The sequence below is a fragment of the Leuresthes tenuis genome, unplaced genomic scaffold, assembly GCF_036924035.1.
Source record: "Leuresthes tenuis unplaced genomic scaffold, fLeuTen1.0.hap1 SCAF_22, whole genome shotgun sequence".
Classification (NCBI taxonomy): domain Eukaryota; kingdom Metazoa; phylum Chordata; class Actinopteri; order Atheriniformes; family Atherinopsidae; genus Leuresthes; species Leuresthes tenuis.
In genome coordinates this window covers 12,802,298-12,825,911 of record NW_027325376.1, presented here as the reverse complement: position 1 = coordinate 12,825,911, position 23,614 = coordinate 12,802,298, and the positions used below count along the sequence as shown (strand labels likewise).

The following is a 23,614-nucleotide window of genomic DNA, read 5'->3' as shown; positions in this document are numbered from 1 at the left end:
AAAGATAAAATCTAGTTTATCAATTTTCTATATGGTAAAATCCTTGTATGTGTGTGTCAAGGGTAAATTACTGTTAACAGTGGACAGATTTGCGTACATATCAGATGTATTAGGATGTAAGCCTGATTGTATTTGATCAAGCTGTTCTGTCATGGCCAGCTTGTATATACAACATTTTAAAGAAATCAAAAGCTGCTCATGTAACTTGTGCGTTCGTCATCACTTGAATGAGTCACAGCTGAAGTTATTTAGATAGTGGCTGATATTACAACCTGATCAAATGACAGATCGAGAAAAGTTATGAGTTCCACAGTCCAAGATATTAAAAGTTTTTCAGTATATGCTTAGAAACTGAACAATCATTACATTTTCTCTGTTGCTTTCACAGATGGAGCCTAAGGGTGTCATATTGTGCTCCTTTATGCCCTTTTTTTTAACAGTTTGACACATTTTTTGTGGTCTTATTGAAATGTATGAGACAGGCTTTGGTCAAACTACCTGTTGGTTTAAACTGCTCCTCTAGCAACATCAACAGCTACGGCTCAGTTTACAAGTCTTGGTAGTGTTTAGATGGCCACAAACAGAGTGGATGGCAGAAAGCACTAATCTAGCTTTTGTGCGATATCACTGGTTTGCATCAAAATATGTGGTTAGACAGGAACAATGATCTATATACAGTTTACACAATTCTACAAACATATAACAGAACTCTTCTCAACCAGGCAATCACCAGTTTGATTTGCTTCCTTCTGGGAGGAGCTTTAATTTTTATTGAACTTGCACCTTAAGACTTTTAAACAGCTTTTATCCATCTGTTATAAAAGACCTGAACTCTCAGTAGTGCACTGATACTATCTTGTAGGATTTTGCAATGCACAGACTGTGCAGTATCTCCCTGTATACAGTATGCTGCCTTGGAGAAAACAGACTGAGGATACAATACCACTGCATAATGCACAGATGCTCATGTGACATGATTACTGATCAGGCTGGGCTGGATTTAACTGAACATTTATCTTATATATTGTAATAGTGTGCAAAAAGATAGATGTTATGTCGATGTTAAAAGTTCTGCTTGTTGATTTTTCGCTCCGCACTGATGTTAAACACAACAGCACACATAGATCTATAAGTCAATCAGTGTTGTTAATGAATAGCCAAAAAAATGTAATTAAATAAAATGTTAAGCTACCCTTTAAAACACTTTAGTAAAATGAAGGTATTTATATATAGAAACTCATTACAATGAAGATTCTCTCTGCTTCGCACGATATCATTAGAGGATCTGCACTGGGACACACACACGCGCATACACACACATCTCAGATGCAATCAGTATGGCCTTTGGCTTGAGCCATTGTGCTCTAATGATTAAGCCTTAGCCTTTCTTGCTGGTCAGCTCTGCTGCTGTGCATCTCATCACATCCCATTCATCACCGTACACCTGTCTCCTCCTCCAGCAGCCCTCTGTCACATCAGCCTGCCACTGACCTCCTACTGACACACACATGAAGATTCTCCTCTCATTTGAGACCGAAAGCCACACAGTTTCCCAGAATGCATTTCATCTCACGCTACTCACCACCTACTCAAGCTTTGTCTCCAGGTGACATGATTCTTGACACTGACAGACCATCAGTATAGATGTATTAGTAAAAATTATATGGATGTAAAGAATTGCAGTACATTAGACTGGAACTTGGTCTGTTGTTTTGGAGCATCATAACACTGTTCTATGATCAAATTAAACTCTTTTGAGGCTTTTCATGAGAGTGTGCAGGGGAAAACATTTACACGGACTCCTGTGGCTTCATTTGGAGCTCCAGCAAAAATAATTACTGTTCTAAAGTAAAGCTTTGCTTATTGAGGAAGCTACATGTGGGCACGGAAAGGATAGATCTGCATATTTCAGCTGCTTGACCTGGACATTGAAGCTGTGCTGTTTATAATATTTCCAGGCCACGATTCCTAAATTTACAGACTACAGAATATATTATCCCTTGTAGAAATATTTTCCCTACTCTGTAACCGTACTGTTAATTGGACCACTGGTACAAAAGGCTTCAGTGTATTTGCACACACGGCAGTCTTCGATTGCTATGAGGAATTTTCCTTGTTAATACTATTCCAAGCCCAAGAGTAAAGGGTCAATATTTATCTCTACCTTATATGCAGGCAAGATAGTGGTGGAAAAATGCACAAAGTCGATTGCTTTAAAACCATCTGTTCCCCTTTACGTTGAACTTTTACCTCCACATGATTCAATATCTTTTGGCTCTCTGGAAGGAAAGCCCCATACTGTCATCTTATCTAGCACATATTAACATATGGAATGATGATATCAAAGCAGCCTCCTACACTCTCTGTTATAATAAAAAAAATTTAAATGCTGTTTATGCTGCCCCACACATCCCTCTCCTGATGTAACTCAGGGAAAGAACCAGTGAGGCATGATTAACTTCATCCTCAACTTACCTTCAGCGTTTCAATGATAAACAGCAAAAACATTTGCATGAATTTAAAATTCTTCCATCCAGTTAAACTGTGAAATTCACCTATTCCAATTAACTGCACATCAGTCTATTCTCTCCCTTGGAAGTGTCGGTGTCTACTGACAGCAAACATTAATTTTCATAAAATCAGCACCCAGCAGTGACGTACACAACACAGCAGGCCATGCTTCATCCCTCAAGACTAATCAGTCAGTTGATAACACAGTGGAGACGAAGGCCTGCGTCTCATCAGGAGCCCAGAGGGTGGTGCCTCAGAGGGCAACGGTGGGCGGTGCACTAAACTGGAACACTCAACACAAGTTCAGGCCTAATCGTCTCATTGTCTCTGTTCTGCTTGAAAGGATCAACAGCCATGCTAAGCTCCTCAGGGTACTGGCCTTCAGCTGCTCTCTACCATCTTGCTTTGTCTTTACGGCTGTTGTTCTTGTTTTACTGAGAATGGCCTTTTTTTTTCCTTCCAGCATTGTTTGGCTATTATTTGATTTTCTTCATCTCTGTGAAATGTGATTTTACTCACAGTTTTCTGTCATGCTTTCATAACTATTTGTAAATGTGAGTTTGCCCTTTAATATGTATTTCTTATCTGTCATAAGTGGATTTCTAACCTTATTATTAACCTTATTTTATTATCTTCTCTCCCTAAATTATTTTATGCCTGTGTGGAAGTATGTACCATCTGCTGATAATCAAGCATAGAAAAAAAAATAGTACAGTGGAAACTGTCCTATTTTTCCAACTCCCTCTATGATGGTGGAGTGCCTGTTTAGAGCATAGAGCTCATCATAGAGCTGGTGAGCTGATTAGTTATTTTTTAAGCACCTTGATCCAATAAAAGTGCCCATTTTGAAGTAGTAAATGTTTGAATCAGCCTTGGAAAGAGTTCATCCCACATAGAGATCAAATGTGAAACTGAGCCTGCAAACCCGAATGTCCAGCTCTCTGCGAGGATTGCATCCAAAACTTAGGTTAAGGTTGATACATGACCATGCCAGAGGCAGGAAGAGAGACACAGAGCATGATAAGGGATGGAGGAGGGAGAGAGAGGAAGAGCTTGTAGCCCCCGAGGGCCTCAGTCCTATCTGTCACCGTGCCACAGCCAGCGATTGGCCCTGTAAGTGATCCATGGGCACAGAGTCTACAGGTCAACCATGACAGCCTGCTCAGAGTGTGTGTTTGTGTCTCATAAGGGTGTGGGTGGGTACATGAGTTCATCTGCATTCTGTCTCCCACAATGCCAGAGGCTGTCAGTCTTCGTCACCTATTGCAGAATGCAGACGTGTGTGTGTAGCAGGTGTGTGTGTGTGGTCATTTGCCGCTAATAAAATGACTCGCAGGTGGAAATGTGGCAAAGGGCATCACAGGGTTAGAGATGCGACAGAGCAATATGTTGCCACAGCAACAGTCAATGGGACATTGTCCACGTGGGTTGGAGAGAGAAGAGTGGGACGGAAGCAAGTCAAAATGAAGCAGTTGCCATAGCGACTCTCCATTGCAGCTGGCTTTAATATTCTCCCTCCCTAAATCAAGTGTGTCTACCGGACTGATGCACCTGTTTTACTGTCATGGCTGTGTATACATGTGAGCACATGCGATACCCCACTCTATCACGTGATGCATGTTTCAGCAGGTATTTCGCCCAAACAGGTTTAGAAAAGCAAGTTTCAAAGGAAGCCAAACTCCCTCCTTCTCTCTTTCCCCATTATAACAGATGCCATCGTGGTTATTTATGTGGTTGATATGCTCTATTGCTCTCTCATATCTTCAGGCACCTAACTTACGCTCACACATGCACACGCAGAAGCCAACAGGGGCTGTCATTGTGCCACAGTGCTAAGTCCTGTGTGCCATATGCTACCATGGGCTCCTGGCAGGCTGGAGTATCATTGGCCACAGTCAGCTGGGAGAATGGTTCAAAGGCCAATGAGGGCCCATCAGGTACCATCCTGCATGCACACACAGCACTGCAGGAGTGGGCGTCTGTTGAAAACTCTCATGGCTGACATCAGATTGTTGTCTGAAAACCTCTCCTTGTCTTACTTGGTGATCATCAGTTTTGGTTTACAATTCAGAAAATCCCCCCAAAAAATCCCTGTTTAAAAGGTAACATTAGTTCATAGATCTAGAACGCGGTCAACTCATATCAAGGTATTTATGCAGCACTTTTGAAGCTGAAGTACAACTTTAAAAAAAGACACAAGTGTAGAAATATTATGTTTTAAAAATGTTTAAAATAAAAATGAAACAGAAAATTACAACTTTTAATTTACATGTGAAGTCACCTCTCTGCAAAAATGTTACATGAAATAAGCAAACAAATAAGAAGCAACCCTCAACCTTAACTCTGTTTTTGGATGATTGAACATCCAATTTTTATTTGAGACATTTTAGTTATCTTTCCCATTTTGTGCCTCAAGGCAAGGCCCACTAACAATCTGTGCCAGTGAAGAATGATAGCATCCAAGAAAATCCTGTTTTCTAAAGATTCTCCACAGGGGAATTGACCTAGAAATAGTTTGATATGGCTGTCCGTGCAGCTCAGGGCAAGTTGCACTTTGCATTTATGGGAGTTCCAACCTCCAAGGTAAAAAAAATAAAATGCAAAAATTATGGAAATTCAGTGTACACGTGATATATTAAGTGCCAGTGGCCTTTTATTATCTGCTGATTGCACACAGAATGTTCTTCTTCTGATGGAAGGCTCCACATCTGGGGCCTATATGTATATATATATATATATATGTCATATGTCATTCCATGCATCAGTGTTGGTCTGTCTGGGGCTCAAAGTAAAAGAAAGGCTGTCATTACATGCATCTTCACTCAGATAGTCACCACAAGTCAGGCATTATTACTTTAATCACAAGGAAACATTAAACTACAGTCTTGCTGTTGTCTCTAGTCACTATTTGATGCTAGCACTCTAAATGACGTCAAGCTAATTTTTTTTTATTTGACATCCAGCTGCAGGGAATGGTACTATTCTGTGTTTTCATTCATCTGAGCAGTTTTGCTGTTTAATCAACATTGTGTTAGGCCATGAATAAATTGAATAAAGAGAATATGAGATGTGTAAATACATTTATTGACTTTTTTCTCTCTATGTGCGTGTGCGCAGATATCCGCGATCGCAGGAAGAAGCCTGTGATGCTGTTTATTCATGGAGGTTCCTACATGGAAGGCACCGGGAACATGTTTGATGCCAGCGTTCTCGCTGCCTATGGCAACGTGATCGTCGTGACCATGAACTACCGGCTGGGTGTGCTCGGTAAGAGGTCTTGAATTTTACACATCTATTCAGAATATTGAGCTCATAAACTCACACACTTTTATTCGCACCCCATTAGCCCATCAGTCATTTTTGAAAACTCACAAGTCAGGCTCCTCTCAGTAGATTCCACATCTTTTATTTGAATTGATTTCGTCGATGATGGATGACTTTAATAAAGTTCATCAGCATAATGACGAACAGTGCAGACATGAGGGCTCACTCCCTTAGTGGTTCGATTTCTTTTGCTAATTATTCTTGTCTAGTAATTGTAAAAGTTTTGTGCGGACCCTCACACTACAGTAAAAGACCTGCATTCATGCTAGCAGTCAATCAGTAAAGCTTAATGCGAGCATTTGATGATACTGGATATTTAAAGTGTAGTAGTAGCAGTCTTGAGCCTTCTCATATCTTGTTAAGTCACTGCATAAACATTCAACTTTGATTAGATGGAAGTAACAAAATGGCACTAAGTATTACAATTAAGAGATATTCAGTAATCAGTGGCTTGCGCAAGATCCATATATTCTAGTATATATATATGATTTTTTTTTTGTTGTCTTTTTCTAAATGCTCAAATAGACTTATTGTCATGCACCACATCTTACCCTCATATGCCATTCTGTTATCCATTGGTCTGCTGAGTCCTCTATTTGCCAGTAAAACTCATAGAAAAAGCTTTATGAGACAAGTTTCAAAGAGGGGAACAAGCATGCAAATGCACCCTTTTACTGACACAGAAATGCACCTCACAACTCAAAGTAACTGCACGCCTTGTCCTGCATCTCCAAACTCTAAATGTCTACTTTGTAGCTGTGTAAGTCATTCCACAAAGGGCAAAGACTGTAAAGGAGGAAATCCTTCTACAGAGTGTTTTGGAAGGAGAGGTTTGGTTATGATGCAGCAGACGCGGTGGAGTAAAAGTGAGGGATTTGGGAAGTGTTTAAGGTGGCTTTACAGGCCAAATGTTGCACGCAGTATTCAGTCTGCTCAGGTCGCTGTGAGATCTACCATAGACAAATATGCTCTTCAGCACGAGCTCGTCATCCTTTCCCTGAAAATACACTCGACTTCTCCTCTTTGTTACTCACCGCACTCTGTCTCGCTCCATTGAGAGCAAGTAATTTGGCTTTGAGAGGAGGAACATGCCTCTAAGGAGGCAGGTGCTAACTAAAAGAAACTAAGTGCATTAGATATTTCATTAGTTGAAGAGAGTCAGCTCCTGGAAGCTGTTTCAGAAAGGCTTTGATTTGTTTAGTGGCTCTCTTAAACAACATTAATGTGTTGTTTTTTCTAGCACTTTCACTGCTTTTACAGTAGTGACAGATTTTCATTTGCATGTTCTTCCCTAAAGTGTTTGCTTCTAGTGCATCTTCACTTAGTTCATTAGCATTTTTTTCTTAAGAAAATACAATCTGCAGCTGGATGTGATTTTTTCTTTTTAATGATTTTCATTGTTGTTTTAGATTGTGCTCACTTTCAAATGCAAAAACATGTTTATTCCCATCAAGTATTGGGGCATGGCAATGTTACTGGATAGAATATCCTTTATGAAGTGTTGCCATGTTACTGGTTAACTGAATCTGTTTCCTGGCAGCATCCCTGATCCTGACTCACTGCTTAGCAGAGCATTTTGGAAGTTTTGATCAGACGAAGACACCTAATTTTCTGCCTGATCTACTGAGCAAACATGTTCACAGTTTTCCTATAAATGTTTCTTCCTCCATAATTAAAGTGGTTTCAATGAGCTGATGAAACTGCTGGCATATCATCCTTCTATTGTGGGAATGGTGCTTAGTTCTCAAGTACAGGACTTATTATTGTGAGTACAATATTCCCACTTAGACCCTAAATATCTCTTATATTCATGAGTGAAGTAAAAAAAATGACTCATATATGTCAGTTTATGGAGTTTATTATGAGATCTGCTAATGCTTTAATCCATTTGTGACAGTTACTAATTGCAACAAAATGGGCTTATGAGACAACGTCTTACTGCACGACTCAGTCATGCCGAGTTTAGAGTTTATCTTTATAGTGTTGTTTTATGCCAGCTTTAGCTGGGTATGTTGAGCTTCGGATGGATAAAAAATAATCCTATGCAGAAAGCATCTAAATAAGTGGATTACTAACGGGAGAAGTTTAGTTTGAAACAACCATGAAATGAGTCAGAACTATCAGCAGGTACTCTAAGTTGTGTATGTTAGTATGTTGTGTGGGTTAGTGTAATTTCCAAGTGTTGCTGGATGCGCATATGCGAAGACTTATTTATTTAAGTATTTATTTATTCTTAGGTTTAGAATATTTTTTCCACAACATCTTTCACATCTTCTCTGAACGGCTCCGGTGGCACCTCTTCTCTGTGCTGCTTTTTCAGCACATTCCTTGAGTCAAAGAGAACTCAAACTGAGAGGGAGACGTTGTAATTTGTATGCAAAGAGACAGCCACAGCTATCTCCTAAATATGAGAGCCATCCAGTTGCAATTTGGCTATGATTGGTAGAAATGTGAGTAATCTTTCACCCTGTGCATCCCGTGTGATGGATTGTATTTTCCGTTGACAGAGCCACATAGCAAAGCCAGTGTGAGGGTTCGAAGTGTGCATTTTTTTTAATACAACACTGTTTAGAAGTGGTGTGCATCATGCATGTGTAGCAGCATGCATTCATGCATATCAATGTCTGCTCTGCAGATACACTGTGTGATGGTTTCCGCTGTGTTTGTGTTCTTGCCTCAGCAATCCGACATGCCGATTTGGAAAGGCAGTGCAGGAATTATTGATACAGGCACCACATGTGGTGACAGAAATCTAAAGTCAATAGTGGGTTTTGTATCTGTACTTCCGTGCAGACTGAAATCTTGGTGTAAGATAATCTTCAAAGTCAAGTGTCAGAGCTCTCATGCACATACTGGATGATGGATGAAGTTAATTGCGCAAGAGTTCACTTCTTTGATTTGGGTTTACTTAGACGTCCACAAATTACTTAGAGGTTTGCAAAGTGTTCAATCACTGTGTGCTTTTAATTTAGAATATATTTGATTACCCTGATCATATAAATGATTACAGCTCGAGATGAGTCTATTTAAATTAACTCCCATGAATTAAGATTCAGAGCGAGTCCTTTAAAACAATACTGACACACACTGTATCTGAAAAGTGAAATATCAGCGCTGCATTGAAGTTGCTTCAGTAGTTTTCTCATTTTGTGAATATTTTTCCCCTTCAGGCTCCAACCACACAGAACATACTTGATAATCTTTCACTGTTCAACACCTGGTTTTCTTTTGAGGTACTAAAATATAGAAACTTAGAATTTATTTCTGTTCAATGGCAGCAAGTATGTAATGATCACTCACAAGTGAAGAAAACTTCTCTGAAATGTCATTGAGCCGGCTCCTGTATGTATCTAAATTAGATTTCTGATTTCTATTTATGAGAATCTCATTGATGCCATTTCAGCCTTCTAACTGGCTTGAGTCTTCACTTTATGTTTCTATCATTAAAGCAGAGTTTATTCTGTGGTTGTTGCCTTTGCACGCACACAAAAACTGATGTAATCACTGCAAAACTGCAGAAAATTACACCATATGTTGACTTTACATTTGAAAAATATGAGACCCTTAACGTCCATATGATTAAGTACATGTGAGAAATCGCATAACTTAAACAACCCATATGATGGCATCTTGTCATGTCATGTGAACATTTTGTGTTTTAGCCCAATGATCTTTTCTTAAACCTAACCAAGACATTTGGATTCCATTTGAGTGCCTAAACCTCTCACTAAGGTTGAGTGACCATGAAAGATAAGAGATCATAGGCTGGTATCAAGCTAAAGTATCCTGAGTGATGACACCAAGCACAGGCAGGCAATAACGGCAGTAACAGAGGGCGGGGAATCTAAATCCCAATCTTTTTTCCATCTGGCTGATTGAAAGAGGTCATCTTTTGTCTCTGCCTCCACTGATACACTTGGTAACAGCTGCTTATCCAGCCCTGCCGCCAGCATTAGGCAAACACTAACGATCATGCCATCACACACACTCACAGACATGCCTAACTCTGTCCATATGCTAATATAGAAATATATCCATGTGCGGTCTGACAGGCTGGAGGGGAGAAAGGAGAAACGAGCAGCAGGCAGTCTCCAGTGAGGTGTCTGCAGGGAATTTGGTGGAGTTAAATATGTAATGAAAAGCTTTACCAGGCCACTAAGCACTTGACCTTGCCTTGGCTTCCTCAGCGACAGACATGCTTACAGTACATAACGTCACCTCCACCCCAGTCAGGTTTTTATATCCCTCCACTGCCGATGTGAGACACACTCAGTGGGGTACAAAAGCAGTAGGGAGAAATGAAAGTGAAGCTTTGCGTTTGTTCAAACATTAACAGTCATGATGAGAGCAGAGAAGTGGAACAGTGCTGTACAGAGCTTTGAGCAGTTTTTGGTGCTGCAACTCTTACAACGACATGTAGCACACAACACAAGCTGTATGTGATCATAAGCAAAAGACACACATACACAATATACTGTGAGAGATTTTGTTAGATGAGAGAAGTGACAGTAGGAGAGAGATGAGAGTGAGGGCAGAGAGCAAGAGGAAGGGGATGAAGGAGGGGGGCGAGGGGCTCCATTTGCCTCTGATGCTAAAAATAAAACCTGCATAGCCGCTTTTGAGCATGCACCAGAGCAGACAGGCATCTAGAGCACAATTGTATATAGTCTGTACTGCTTACTGTGCATATGCATGCAGAATGTTCTGCAACAACGCTGGCTAGCTCTTAAATACATTGACTGCACTCAGATGCACACACACATGCACACAAACTTGTGTTCAAAAAAAGATTCTGCCTCACACTCACTTGCTACTCCTTTTGAATTGGTATTCAGAGAGTGTGGATGTGAAAAATGCCTTCTCAAGCCTTCGGCAGGGGGTCTTTAATGTGTGCGTCTGTGTGTGTTCATCTTCTGAGAAGAAATCGGTATGAAACGTGACCTGACAGGACCAGAGAAGATATTAAGACACACACCGGCTGAACACCTCTGCCAAACTGTTGCGCACACACTTGCACTATGCTCAGTCTCCATAGCAACCCCCAGCAGAATTGATGAGCAAAGTCCTATTGACTCTTCGTGAGGGGGAGCAAGGAGGGCCATGTTGTCTTACATATCTGTGTGTCTCGCTGCTGGGTGGTAAAGAGTGTGACTTTGAGAAAGAGGATAGACTGGTCCAGTGTCGTCCGAGAGGGGATTAGCACGTCAGCTGGCCTGCATCACACACACACACACACACACAGACTGACATGTACTCCCATGAGCAGGTGGCACACACATTAACGCAGTCACAGGCATGTTTTCAGACACCTCTCAGAACTTCTCTTCTTCGCTCCCCAGATGTTGTTTCTCCTCTGTTAGTCCTCAAAACTCCCTCGCCTGACATGTCTCTTGCTTTTTAGCTTTCTTTCCCCATCGCCTCCTCTATTTTGCTTTGCTTAGTCTCTTTTCTCACGTTCTCTCCTCCTATAGAGTCACCCTTCCAGAACATGCAACTCTGCCATCAGTGTTAACCTCATTCCCACAAGAAAATTAATCCCATCTGTAATGGCACGTCTTGAATGCCAAAAGGAGATGAGAAAAGGGATTTTAAGCTTTTACCCCAACTGTTCAGTGCCTTTGGACAGAGCTGTGGTCATTTTCAGAAGGAACTCTTTTCTTAGAAATAATCCAGGCAATGAAACTTTAAAAGGTATTTTGTCTCCTTGACTTCAGAGATGTCTGGCAGTTTTACAAAGCAGTTAATCATTCACACCCGTGTTCGCTTGAAGGATATTGTCATAAAAGGTAGTAACTAAGAGGCATTAAAATTTATTTTTTCAGGGATTTTCCACCCTTAGCCACTGTTGTACAGATTTGGGAAATGTAGTGAGGATGTAAGCCTCCAGGGGCTTCAGTTTTAGTGTCAGCTTTACCTGCATAAGACAGTTAACATTATTAAACTAGCTTGTGTATTAGGGCTAATGAGCAAATTTACAACTAGATAAATGTCCTTGTCTGGCTCATAGGAAGAAAAGTTCATATAAATTATATAGTTCATTATATAGTTTAAATTAGCTTCTTTCCAACTTAAGGGAGCAGTGAAAGGATTTTGTAACAACTAGTCAGAAGTGGACTGCCTATAAAAGCTTTCTAGAGCCGTTATTTGATTTGTCCGCTCTGGGCTGTTGGAACTCAACAATACAAGATGGCAGACTCGGTGGAAGAGGACCTGTGCCATCTGCAGATGAAATTGGCTTGTTCTCAGGTAACAAAAACAGCAGTATTTTTTTGACATGGTTCTACACTATTGGAATCTTGGTTAGGAATGTTCTTTTGCATTTATGCTAATAGATCCTGTAAAATGCTGCACACAGAAACTTGAACTCTGCGTCTCTGTCCACTTTCATTCTTGTCTCTCGTTCTATTTCGCTTTCGTCCATCTTTCCTCCCTCCCCCGTGATATGCTGTGGGCACTCTTTTAAAAACTGAGTTATGGGGCAGATTATGCTGATGTATGTTTCACATGTCAAACAATCAGCTTTGTAAGTGTGAAACCATGGCCGAGTAATAGCTGCAGATGGATCATCATTACAGCGGGATGACAGCCATTTGAATCGTAGCGCAGTACCACAGGGCTAACTGGGAGACATAGTTCTCCCACAGGGACGGCAGAGATGTTTTGGGAGCCAAGATAGCATCCACATGCATCTGCACATACAGACTGGCACTCATAAAGACAGGCTGTCCGTGAGCGTAAACACCACTGCTTCAAAGATAAGCAGTCAGTATCTGAAATCTGCTCGTTATAATTAACATATGGCATAATGATTCAACAGTGCTGTGTATTTTTGTTCCTCTGCTCTGTAGGCTCTGTGTTTCTTACTTGAAGGGTTCACTAAAACAGAAGGCTTTTTCGACAACTTTGCACTCTTGAGTGATTTCTTAGATTTTCCTCCAACTGTTCTCAGTAATTCTGCTGGAATAGGTGTGAAGTTATGGCTGTCACTTGTCTGTTATGTTATATGTGGAAAAAAAAGAGCTGCGGGTGCAGGGTTTTGTCATCATGTAAATTTAGAGGTTTTAATGCCTCTTCCAACTATCTCCACATTGAATTGCCTTACTGTACATGCTAGTCTTCTCCGGAAGCTATTAGTGCCTCTCTGCTGGAGGTCTCTATCTCTGCAGCTGTTAAATACGACTGTCATCTAATAACTACAGCAACAACTAAAACCTTGGGCCATTTAAGAAGCCATTTAGAATATTAAAGTATGTGGACCAGAAGATAATATGTGTGTGAGTGGTGACATTTTCTTAGAGTTTTAGATATGAATGGATCTATAAAAGGTAAAAGGTATTTAATCATTTTCAAGGCTGCTCCAGAGATACAGAACAGTTGGATGGCAATTCAGTTATTCTTTCTCATCTACTAAAATGGCAGCTATGCACGACTGCTTTGTGTTTCTTCTCCCTTTTATAAATTCTTATTGTTAATTGATTATTGTTAATTTGTGCCTGTAAAATATGAAGTATGTAAGGTTGTGCAAAGGTCTTGAGCCAGCCCTCATTACTTTCTTGTAAAACATTTAAAACTGGTATTGATCAGTACCTCTCCAGGCTTTTTGAGTCTTTTGAAGTTTTCTTTGGAAATTGGCTTCTTTTCCCACTTACTTTCGGTCCACTCCTTGTACCTGGCCATTTTTAGCAAAATGTGTTTTTGTTTGTTAAGCCACTGAACACTGACCTATGAAGCATTGAAACTTAAAAAATGCACCTGACTCAATGGATGAGCCAGTGTTTTGTCTACACATAACTGACAACTTTGCAGAGAACCAATTTTAAATAGTATCTTTAGGCACTTTCTTAGTAGCAGCTTGTCGCATTAATTCACTTGTTCATTTTCCACACCTGCTTTATCCTGCTTAGGGTTGCACAGAGTCTGGTGTACACCCTGAACTGGTTACCAATCCATCACAGAGCCAGCATGTCACAAACACACACAATTTATTCATATTTCTGTAGCTACAGCTATGAAAAATACCAAAGATCACACAGTTTGACAAACATAAAATGATATTTTTGCAACAACAAGGAGTTTTCCAAAAGGCTGTTAGGCGACAACTTGGCATATCTGAGCACGGTGAGCAGTGGGTCTGAACATGTAAAGGACAGAAAAAGTAGTGGCAGGAAAGAAACTATCTACAGTGGATGAACATGAAATTTGAAATGGAACAACATCACTTTAGAGAAAAGGAGATAAATCCAACTAAGACCTCACACAGGACCTAAGAGGTGCATCTGGCCATCCAGCTGATGGAGATATGAAACCTCTCCAGAGCCCGGTCCTCAAGATTTTTGAAGCAGTGTGGGATCATCTTGACAGAATGGAGCAAAAGGCAGAAAACATCCAAAGAAGAGCTTTGGAATGTCCTTTAAGAAGCCTGGAAAACTATTCATGAAGACTACTTTAAGAAATTACAAGAAATCTTGTCTAAGAGTTTTTTATAAACTCTGTTCTTGTCTTATATACTATGTTTACATTAATGTTTGCATATATTTCAATGAATTACTGTGCCTGTATCTTACATACTAGGAAATATTTAGGCTAACCAGTCAAACTGTTAGCAGTGGGCACAGGTTGGCCGATCACTCCTTCTTTTTTCCTGCCTGTGTGCTCTGCTGCTGCATCCCTTTTGTCCCAGACAACAGCTCATCAAGAAACTGCATTTCCCATGGACTAGGCTTTGGACAGAATGGTCAATTTACCCTCCTTTCCCCTCGATCTCCTATCTTCTAACACTGACTCTTCCACCCTGTCATTACTGCTCCATTAACACATCAAGTGTACCTGCACAGCACCTGAGGCCAGGAAACAGAGAAAGAGTGTGTGTGTGCTCCATTACTAATAGTAGATCTCCACATCTTTTCCTACCAGCAATATGAATAGTTACACAAGTCATTTGCATTTGAGGGAGGATGAGGTCAAGGACAGGACTGCTTTGTATTGAGGGCATGGTTGGCCCAGGCTGCTGTGATTGACAGGAGGAGAATGGCAAAGGTGATAGGACAACTGACTATAGCACACACACAGTTGCATATCTACACAGATAATACAATGAGACAGCAAAGGACTGCGGGAGAGAGAGCTGGATAAGGCAGAAGGAGGAGGGAACCCTGTGAGAGTAGTAAGAGAGATAGCATACATTCGTCCATCGAGTTCACTCTTTTCTACATACGCATATGTGCCAAGCACGGGCTGATTATAGTAACTCACTGGCCCAGTAGCAGATGCTTCGACCATTGTGAGAGCCAGGTGACATCTGCTCTCCTCTGCCTCCTGCTCCACCTTCTTCCTGGTCCACACATCCAGTTCCTGCCTCTCCTTTTCCTCAACCTGCTTTCTTAGACATAGTGACCACATTAAGGAGTCATTATCCCCAGACACTCATGTACACCGTTCATACAGCATTAACATTTAAAGACATCATTTATTTTATTTTTTGCAGATCCAGAGGTATGAGTGCATGCAGTTATGGTACTGCTGTTTTCCTTCCAGTCAGGCTGTAAATTGAAAAGCTTGAAATTCCACGTTAACCCTGGTAAACGGTCTTGAACAGCGACATGCTTTCACTTTTAACTTGGTACAACACCTGGCTTTTAATTGAAAACCTTACATGCTTCTCTTATTCCACTGATGTATGTGTATAAAGGAGCATTTATACACATTCCTCAATGCATAAAGAGTCTACACATAGGTATTAGTTTATGTGGCAGTGATGGAATGGTTTATGAATATGTACAAAGTGTCTGTAGGTGGATATAGTGTATGTGTGCATATTATCCACCTGTGCAATTCCAGCTCTTCTCCCCTGATCAAGGGTGAAGCAGTATAGGCATCTCATTAGGAGCTGCTGGAGCTAATTAACGAATTAATCAGCCTATCTGGGGAAACCAACCCTTTGCCAATCAGCAGGCCTAAACGAGCTGCGTCTCTAACCTAAAGGGAAGACTTCTCTCGGCTGTGTATTTTCTGGCGTATTTGCTTTCTGCAGCCCTGACATGCCCACTCAAACGCTGCTGGACGGAAACAAAGACGGCTGATGATAATGAACGTTTATTTGTTCTTCAAACAGTGCTGTCTTGTGGATGGATGCACGTGGGCGCACATTCGTAAACACGCTCAAAGTAGTTAATATTTTGCTATGGAAAGCCCTGCAATCTGTTCAGCTGTGGAATGAAACAGATGGTAACTCTATAGTGGCGGCCCAACAAGCTTGAGCTCCGATGTCACAGGGCACATTGTTTATCTTCCTGGTGAGTTATTTCTTGTACACTTGTTGAACATAACATCATCTCAAAGCACACAATAAATAAAGATCCACTGTGTGAAAATGAATTAAAAAAAAAAAAAAACACAATATTACCAGCTTTTATTCAATGAAGGAGATGAAATGTATTTGCTTATAACCATAAACACATCCACAGCTCTCATTCTCAAAGAGAAAGGAAGGCATGAGGGAAAGATCTGGTTGTGATCCATTTGCTCATATTTGCCTGCATATCCGTCAACAGCATCTTAAAGCCTTTCATGCACGCTCGACTAGTCTTTTTGCAATATTTGTACATTGAAGACTCTCGTGATAACAACTGACTCTTGAAGTAGACTTGAAGACAGTTATATAGACACTTGAGCCTTTGACGTGAAATCCAAAAGTGACTAAATCAGGCAAAGCCTTGCAACAACAAGCTGACCATTTGAAAAGACTCCCATATGTGCAAGTTAGAAAGAGATTAAGTTAAGCTTCTGATTTCCTTATGTGTTGATGTTCATGGGTAAGAATGTTATGCCTTGTCAAGTTTGGGCGATGTCATCTGATTCTGAAGTCATGCAAAACCGAATTACCATGAAAAGAAAAAAAACTGTGTGAAACTATTTTGCTCTTTCTTTTTACTTAGCTTTTAACTACAAGTTCTCATCAGTTATTAAGAAAAGAATTAGCCTTATAATTCCATACCCGTACTTTTATTGATGTCTCATGAGCTGACTTGAAAATCTGACTTCTTATTGGTGTCTTCTTTCATTTTTGCCCAACTGAATGTCAACAACTTATATTTTCCATTTGTCTTGAACGCAACATCAGTATGTAGCACCAGATTCTGATATGGCAAGATATAATCTTGCAGACATCAGTAAAATGTAGCCCACAGAAACAATATTCTTTACATTAGTTAACAAAATGCACAGGAAGAGACTTCCAGTGAAGTCCAAGGTTGATGAAGGACTTATGTAATGGACATACTTGTGCCCCGTCTGCTGTTGTGGCTGACTGTTGCATTACTTCTGTTTTTCTGCATGTGGTGCCGTGTTTTCCAAAACAGGATCAGCTGAACACATGACTTGCAACAAGTGTGTGTCTAAAAGAGGGATCGGTACCAACCGACTGTGTCTGAAAGGCAGACGAGGAAAATCCAAATTGTTAAGGCTAAAAGTGCCAAAAATGTTATGATCAGTTTATTGTGTAAGGCTGAGCTCTCACGCTGGGTCCTGCTATGCTCTGTCATACGGAGCATACAAGTGTTTCAAGCGCTTATTGCATATTTATGTTTTCATGGTTGCTAGAAGCTAAAGAATGGATCTCAAATAAGACATTACCTGGGGAATAGAGGGGTGATGTGGAGTTTAGTAGCTCTCTCTGACCCTTAAAATGAACTGTTGAAAAGGGAGCTGCTTTGACATGGTGGTATTTTCACAATAGAATGTCAGGCGTTTCATTAAACCTTAGTAAATTGTGTCAGTTTTTGAAAAAAGGCCATGCTATACCTCCCTTAACAAGAGCTGAAAATGTTGGCATGCTTATGAAAAACTGCATCCATTACATTCAAAGTCAAGGTCCATGGTACTGGTTTGCTTTATTCTAGTAAATGTACAGCCTTTTTATAGGGCTTTTTTAGGCTTCTCAACTACTGAACGCGCTTCACACTACCAGCCCCATTCACTCAATCTTAGGCACCCATTTATATATTGATGACACATCAAGATCAATTAAGGGCTCAGTATCTTGCCCAAAGGCACTTCAACATGCAGACAGGAAGAGCCACAGATCAAACCTTAGCAATTAATGGACCACCTGCTTTCCCTACTGAGGTATGGCTTCCTACCATTAGGGCTGCGAGTGTTTTTGAGACCCATATTTCCACTAAAATGTATGTGGTTGCACCTTTGTAACTTTGCCCAAGTATGTTTTTCTTCAGTAAGCATGATCTTCCTTTACATTATTTTTAATTCATAAGTGTAGTTCTAGTGTCGATGCTTCTCACTGGGCCTGAGAAAACACATGTCGCCATCAAGTGCATGCCTTTAAAACAGTTTCCCTGAATTTAAGTTTGAAGTTTAATCATTAGAAGACTAAGATATGGCTCTAATATTACTTTCAGCTAATAAAATCTGCTGGGAATAATAATCATTTCAGCCACCAATTGCAGTGCATGATCACCAGATGTAAGCCCCCGTTATTTAAAAAAAAAAACCTACTGGCTGGAATTGTAACTTTGACAGGTTTAGCAACAGTTGCCAAGGGGGTAGGGCTCAGTGAGCATGCAAAACAGAAAGAAAACAAATTAACCAAAGAGGACCTGCGTCTGTGACTGAAATGAAGCAAATGTGTGTGAGAGAAAATATCCAACCACGGTTGAATGAGTTTGTTCCCGCTCTCACATAGTTTGTGATACACAGCTGTCCACGGGGACACAGCAGAAAGTTTGTTTAATGTATTCTAGCCCGCAGCTATGAGACCATCCACCATACAGTAGTGTAGTTGGTATAAGTGCTACTGCACCCTCAGATCCAAACCACAGCGTGATGTATGATCTGCTGACTCCCTCGGCATTCAGCACAGAAACGGCACCAACTTTCCTCTCCTAGGGAAGTGTGATGATTTGAGCACTGACCTGTCAAATATTTGGTCTTAGAGCTACAATTGAAGTGTATAGAGGTCAATTTTATCATTTGTGTTTCTTATTTTCACAGGTCATTCTTAAGAACTCTACTAAGTTGTAATGCTGGAAAAAAGTCTAAGGCATTACATCTAGATATTATCTTAAAGGTTCAATAAACAAGTACTTGCTATGTGGAGAAGTAGCCGTTTAATAAGGTTCCAAATGAAAGCACATTTTATTTCAAACTCATGTGTTATGGCAGCTGGTCCAGCTGCGTGTGCATGATAGTTCCTGCCCTGCGGTACAAAGCTAGTGAACTTCCAGATTTTCCTCCACTGAACACACTATTCGGCTAAAAACCTCCCACAAAGAGAGGGAGTTCACATTATTCTGCTTTTCCTGAAAAAGACGGCGCTCCAAGCTGCCTGTAGGGTTCCAAATTAGATTTCACATTCAGGTTTAGGCTTGGTTTGTTTTGGAGTTTCAGCTGGTCAAGTCCAACACCCAGTATCTTTCAGTTGCTGCATAGTGGACCTTTAACCACTGTTCAGTATCTTATATTTGTGCTTGCCAAGATAATGTTCTCTGGCAAGAAATATGTTCTCATCTTTTAATGGAGAATACAATGCTGGGGAAGTTATTATGTCCACTGAATGCGTGTTAGTTGTTTTTGATTGCTTTGCTTGTTCAAAAGTGTCCTTTCTTCTTATTCCTCAAAACCTTGTCTGTTACTGCACTTTATCTGACCTCCTATGCAACCCTGAATATTTCCTCGTTTCCTCGTATATTAGTTAGAAAGAAGCTCATTATTTTTAGTTAAATGTAAAGAATAAAGACTATTGACATAGCTCAGACAAAAACCTTCAGCTTTACTGAATGAATGAAATATCCCTTTCTCTATTCATGTGCTGAGATCCCACCCAAAAGATCGTTTTATATGAACAAAGTGTCGAGACTATTTGTTATATATTTCAGAAAGTGAAATATGATCAAACGAAGGGAGTTGCCTAACACATGTAAACATAAGATGTCTGTGTGACTGCAGAAATGAGCTGGCTCTAAGAGTGCTTTGAGCAGATGTGAGTGGTGGAAAAAGTAAATTGGAATTGGCAACTGATCTGACAACTTGGCGGTGCTTTTACACACCCCCCCCCCCCACTCCGTTCTCTATTTGAGTGCGGTAAATTGAGTGCAGCCTGATATGGGAATAAGATGAGGGGGTTTGTTTATTTCTTTCCTCCCTCCTTTTTGGCTGGCTTTTGGGTTTGCAGATGTCAGCAGATCCTCACACTGCCACATTTGGAGCTCTACAAATGTGTTATTGACAGCCAAGTGGCAACAAAACATTTTACTGTGTGCCTTAATCTCAAAATTGCTTAATCTTTTTGCATCGATGATGGCACGGCATATATAATGCTTTCAAAGGGAACATGACATAAAAGGTGGCATGTTCAGTACTCTTTGCTTCCTTAAACTAGTAGTGTACTAGACAGTGTTCAGAAATGCATTAGTTATACCATGGATAATGCATGACATGACATGACTATAGCTGGAGTGAATACTCCAAGGACCCTCTACTCCATGAATGCTGCTCTTATACTGTAATGGTCCAGTACGTGAGTGTAAATTCACGTGCATTCCAAAACAACAGACCCATTTCCTAGCAGGGAGCTTTCAGTCATCCCGCTCAGCTCTTTGCTTTCCGTCTCCCAGGGAAGATGGGAACATATGCGTGGGAGGGGTGCTAAGACAATGATTATGTTCCACTCTTGCACAGGTATTCATAAGTCAAAAATGCCTATTCAGAAAGTCAAACAAGTTTCCATGTTGCTTTTTTCCTGGCTGAGGTGACATATATAAGAGGAAGAATACCCCCAACCTTCCTTTCTATCCCAGCCTTCTGCTGTCCTATCCTTTGCTATTTATTTCTATTTCCTGACTTCACATGTTATTATCTTTTTCTTTCTACTTCCAACCATGCTAACTCTAAATTAGTAATTCCCCTCTATTATTCCCCTCATCTTTCTCCCAAGTGTGTAATGAATCTGATTTTTTTTTTTTATAAAGCTTTGTCTGCAGAGAAAGGAAATTAATTTTGTCATTTTTATCTTGTGTCTAATTACCTCTTGAGCCATTAGTCCTAATCAAAAAATAAGTTTCTACTGTTGTTTTCAACCCACTTGAATAACAAATTAAAGTTGAAATATCCAACAAGCGCATCCAGAAACCATATTCCACTTTCACTCTCCTTACAAGAATGAATCATTGTTCACATTGCTCACTCCTTCAGTAGAAAAGTGTTAAAGAGACTCAAAAATTTACTTTTTCTTTGGAGTTTTGGGAAGAAGATGGATTTGTTGAATGAGAGGATGGCAGGAACCTGTTGTTTTTTTTCATTTCTGAGAACAATACTGTCAACAAAATTTGACATTTGTTGGAAGCCTGCATCTCAGACGAGTTGTCCGCTTATCGCAGGCTTGGGGGTTTTGAAGTTTTGAGCTCTTTGAGCGACATTTCTGTGAATGTGTCAAGGAAAAAACACAATGTGTGGTTTCAAGATCATAACAAAGGTTAAAAGGCGCAGTTCAGCTGCTCAGTGATTAATGTGGTGTCGTAAGTGTATTGCAGCTCAAGTTATGGAGTAGTAGCAAACAAGTGAGCCCAAACAGTTTATAAATAGGTAGATAGATAGCCAGCGTTCTGCGTAAGAGCGTTGTAGTTTAAATGCTGGCTTACCCTAACACACGTAGCCTGTTTCACATCCATTTCACCTCCTCTGTAAGTGGCTCAGAATTTTATCAATATTGGGTCAGTGTCAATCCACCATGCAATCTTTTACACTTGATACCAATGCATAATGGCGGCGCATTAGTAAAAAGGCCTTGTGTTGTTTGTAGATATGATAGGCTTATTCCAGGGACCATTTTCTCATATTTGAGCTTTACAAAAACTGAAATCAATTGCTCCATTAATCCCAAAGGGAATCTGGACTGTTGCAGTATATAAAATGTATAAAAAAGAGGGTATGGAAATATTTACAAAAATGTAAACATAGACATGTATCATGTTTCTGCCAACAGATTGAGTTCAATGTTACATACTGGAACTTTAATTTCAGATCAATTGTTCACAAGTAATTGAGAGAATAAGTAAAAGTTGTTTTTTGGGGGGTAAACACAGTGCAAACCTTGTCGTTTTTCTTTTAGGAGTGAAAACGTGTTTTATTTTAAATTACTTACTCTGATGTGTAAATCTGGCAGTAGTCAGGCCAGACAAACTCTTTGTTGGAAAGAGGGTTCTTCTTTTATTCAACTCATTGCATTCTTTAGTCTCTTCCCCAGTTACAAAGGAAAAAGATCCACTTCATCCATCCACCTTACTAGACTTCTCTTTCTGTGATATGGAGCCAGACAGCTCAGCCTATAGTTCCCTGCGAAGTCTCCTCTTTTGTTACACAGTGCCTTCCATCCTCCATCTCCACCTTTATGTTCTCCCCATCTTCACCTCCTCTTGCCTGCCCCCCTGTCCTCTGCCCCCTGCGTCCTGGGCTGCGTGGGTCAGGTCAGTTCTTCATCGAGCTGAACAGTCAGCTCCTGTTATGACAGCTTGTCTAAGTGAATACACCTTCCTTTCCTCGCCCGCTCCTTCCTTCTCAACCCTCCTTCCTCTCTGTCTAAGAGGCAGCTTTTCTAAACTCTCACTCCTTCCTCATGCAAACTCAGTCCCTCACTGCAATCCCACCTCTGCCCTCCCCACCATCCTCTTCCTCTATCTCGTGCTTCAGTCCCGATGTTGTCAACTTCCCTTCCTCTGTTGTAACCCTGCGTTGGCCCTTCCATCCATCAAACGATCTTCCTGTCTTTCCTCATTGCCATGCATATGTCTCAAATCTTAAAAGCTGCCCCTCTGTCTCTGTCTCTAACAGTTCATCTGTCTCCTTCTTTCCCATCCTGCGCTGCACCCTCTCCCCATCACCACCACCCTACCTCTGTCCCTCATCCGTCTCTAGGTTTGTTCTTTTTTTTTCAACTTCACCTCTGTTTTTTTGCTTTTTCATAATGAAAAAAATTCATTCGTTCTGAAGCTAGGAATCATTCATCTTCATTTTCTTGCGTTACAAGCAGTCTGTCTGTTCATTAATCTTTGGCTCTCCTCTTGTCTTTTTCTCCCTTATCTATCATCTATCTGTCTCGTCTCGATATCAAGGTCCAAACTTGAAACTCGTTCTCAAATTAAACTAATTCCCATCTGAGATGTATTTCATGTTGATTTATCTGTACCTTTATTTTCATTTGCATTAATGCTGTTGATTAAAGAGTTGACAATTAATGTTAGGTAGGGATAAAAATCATGAAATTAACCTCAAACTGCATCAGCCCACTTGTAATTACCTTCAATAAAGAGAGATACGTTGATTCAGAGCTCAGTCATTGTTGGATTTCGTTTAATTCACCCTGCAATATAACCTTAGAATATAGTCCCTGATGAGTCCTTCTTTTAATGTAATACAATATAATACTGTAACTGTAGCCCATACATTTTTATGATGATTATTAAAAGCTTGAGCAGCCTTTCAGTTTCTTTGATGCTGTATTTCAGGAAAGATAATGTGAATCACTTTTCACATTATCCTGTATTGTTAGTGCAGATTCCCATTTTGATTCCCATTTTTTGTCCCTCACCAAAAAAAACCCACAAGAGTTACAAATAAATTTGAAATAATGACCGTAACTCTTATTGGCTTTTTAGATCAGAATCACACCCATGCATGCCAGCTAAGTGGGAAGCTTTGACTGCAGAAGATTGTCGGATTAACCTAAAGTTGCATCAGACACCAGCCAATGTTCCCAGCCGAGACATATTGT

General features: G+C 40.3%; 2 protein-coding genes across 2 annotated transcripts in view; one reads left to right on the top strand and one right to left on the bottom strand.

Annotated features, from left to right (window-relative positions):
* epoa (erythropoietin a) overlaps positions 1–23,614 on the bottom strand; it is a 153,995-nt gene that overhangs the window by 5,691 nt on the left and 124,690 nt on the right. The gene's annotated exons all lie outside the window — the stretch shown is intronic.
* nlgn2a (neuroligin 2a) overlaps positions 1–23,614 on the top strand; it is a 184,232-nt gene that overhangs the window by 111,617 nt on the left and 49,001 nt on the right. The window contains exon 6 of the mRNA XM_072375980.1: positions 5,629–5,778. Coding sequence (XP_072232081.1) covers positions 5,629–5,778 — 150 coding nt within the window. The remainder of the gene's footprint in view (positions 1–5,628; positions 5,779–23,614) is intronic.